This window comes from Nothoprocta perdicaria, unplaced genomic scaffold (genome assembly GCF_003342845.1).
Source record: "Nothoprocta perdicaria isolate Ctin4 unplaced genomic scaffold, notPer1 scaffold_100, whole genome shotgun sequence".
In the NCBI taxonomy this organism is placed as follows: domain Eukaryota; kingdom Metazoa; phylum Chordata; class Aves; order Tinamiformes; family Tinamidae; genus Nothoprocta; species Nothoprocta perdicaria.
In genome coordinates, this window is record NW_020454095.1 from 2,102,421 (window position 1) to 2,104,326 (window position 1,906).

A 1,906-nucleotide genomic window follows, 5' to 3' on the forward strand; every position below is an offset into this window, starting at 1 on the left:
GGGCCGCCGCGCCGCCATCCCGCGGCCAGCGGTGCCCGCCGGGAGCCGCGGGGCTCCCCTCGCCTCCCGCCGCGCAGGGGCAGCGCGCGGGGCGGCTCGGCTCGGCTGGGCTCGGCTCGCGGGAGCGATCTCTCGCACGCGCGGCGGGCATTTGCATGAGAATAGCGCTTCGCAGGCTTCCCTCCGCCGCGGCCGCGGCGGCTGTTACATTTCACTTGAAAGGATAATATTAATTAAGAGGAGAGGTGGCGGTGGTGCGATGCGAGCGGAGGCGGAGGTGGGGAGGAGGAGGACAGGGAAATATATCGAGTCGGGAAACTAGCTGCAGGAGGAGAGTCGCTTAAAACAGGGCATTAAAGAGAGGCGCTCGCTTCCGAAACCTCGGTCCGCTTGATTTTTTTTTTTTTTTTAATATATATATATACATGTTTTACGCAGCCAGGTCGCCGTGGAACCGCGGCGCGTGATGTGGCGGGCGTCAGGAGCGCGGCGCGGGCTGCGCGGGCGCCGCTTCCCCGCGCGCCCGCCGCCCGCGCTCCGTCGGGGGTGCCCGGGACGCTGCCGCAGGGCGCCCGCCGCCGCGCTCGCACTTTCGGCGGCGCGGCGGGCGAGCGAGGGCGGAGCGCGGGAGCGCGGCGCGGAGTTGGCGGGGCGGCCGCCAAGGTTGGCCGGCGGCGGGCAGGGAGGAAGGGCGCAAGGGGGTTAAGCGCCGCGCGGCGCCCCGGGGCGCTCTCCAAGTGCTGGCGCGGCGGGAGCAGAGGGCGCCCGGGGCGAGGGGAGCCGGCGCGGGGGAGGGGCGGCGGCGGGGGGCGAGGGGCCGGGGATGCCCCGGGCCGCCCCCTCCCCGCGCCACGCGGAGCGGAGCGGGCAGGGCTGTGCAGGAGGCGGTACCTTGTATGAGGATCCCGCAGAGGCTGTAGAAGCGCAGGAGCGCGCCGGGCTTCAGCCGCATCCTGGGGGCTCCCCTCGGGCTGGGCGGTGGGCGCCGCGCACGCTGATCCGCAGCCTCCCGCCGCTCCGCTCTCCGGGCGCTTCCTTCCCCCCGCAGGAGCCGCCGCCGCCGCCGCCTCCGCCGCAGTGTCTCCCTCGCTGTATCCAGTGGGGTGAGGAGGAGGAGGAGGAGGAAAGGAGGAGGAGGAGGACCAGGGTCGCGGGGGTGGATTGGGGAGGGAGGGGGGGGAAGCGCGGCTCCCTCCGCAGGCTCTGGCGCTGCCGGGCAGGTTTCCCCGCCGGCGCGGCGCGGCTGCCCCCTCCGGCTCCCCTCGCCCCGACGGCGCGTCCGCCCGCGCGCTCGCCTGGCTCCCGTCCGCCGCTCGCGGGCGGCCGTGGGGCTCGTGCGGGCGCTCGCAGAGCAGCGCGGCGTGGCGCGGGGTGGCAGCTCCGCTCCCGGCCGCTCGCCGGCTCGAGACACAAGGGCGAGCTCCGCTCGCGAGGCGCCCCCGGCCTCGCGCCGCCCCCGCCGCGCCGGCAGCGCCGCCCCGGGACACGCCCCGGCCGCCACACCCCGCGTGCCGGCCACACCCTCGGCCACGCCCCCACCGCCAGGCCCGCCCCCCGGCCTAGGGTGCCGCCCCCACAGGGTGGTCCGTGATTGGAAACGGCGCCGCTCCAATAGGAAGCCTCGGTTTCCGGGCCGATGGCCAATGAGGCGGCCGCCGCGGAGGCGCGGGGCGGTATGTCAGAAAACAAACGAGCGTCTCAGGGAGGAAAGCCAGGCCCCGCCTCTAGCGCGACTGAGTGGCAGCCGACATGGACCAATGGCATTGAGAGGCGGAGCCTCCGCCTCTCGGCGGCCAATGGGCGGCGAGCGAGGTGGGGCGGGGGCGGGCGGCCGGGCGCTGTCCAGCGGCGGTGCTGAAGAGGCGGCGGAGCGGCCGCCACGCGGCGCGGCGCGGGGCCGCTCCCG

At 75.3% G+C, this 1,906-nt stretch overlaps 1 protein-coding gene across 3 annotated transcripts in view; it reads right to left on the reverse strand.

The window, feature by feature from the left end:
- CADM2 (cell adhesion molecule 2) overlaps positions 1 to 989 on the reverse strand; it is a 603,314-nt gene extending 602,325 nt beyond the window's left edge. For 2 of the 3 annotated variants that reach the window (XM_026040427.1, XM_026040436.1), the window contains exon 1: positions 892 to 974. In XM_026040427.1, coding sequence (XP_025896212.1) covers positions 892 to 952 — 61 coding nt within the window. In that variant the 5' untranslated portion in view covers positions 953 to 974. Of the gene's footprint in view, positions 1 to 891 lie in introns of all 3 variants that reach the window. The other variant, XM_026040423.1, reaches the window with a different exon arrangement.
- Between the last annotated feature and the right edge of the window lie 917 nt (positions 990 to 1,906).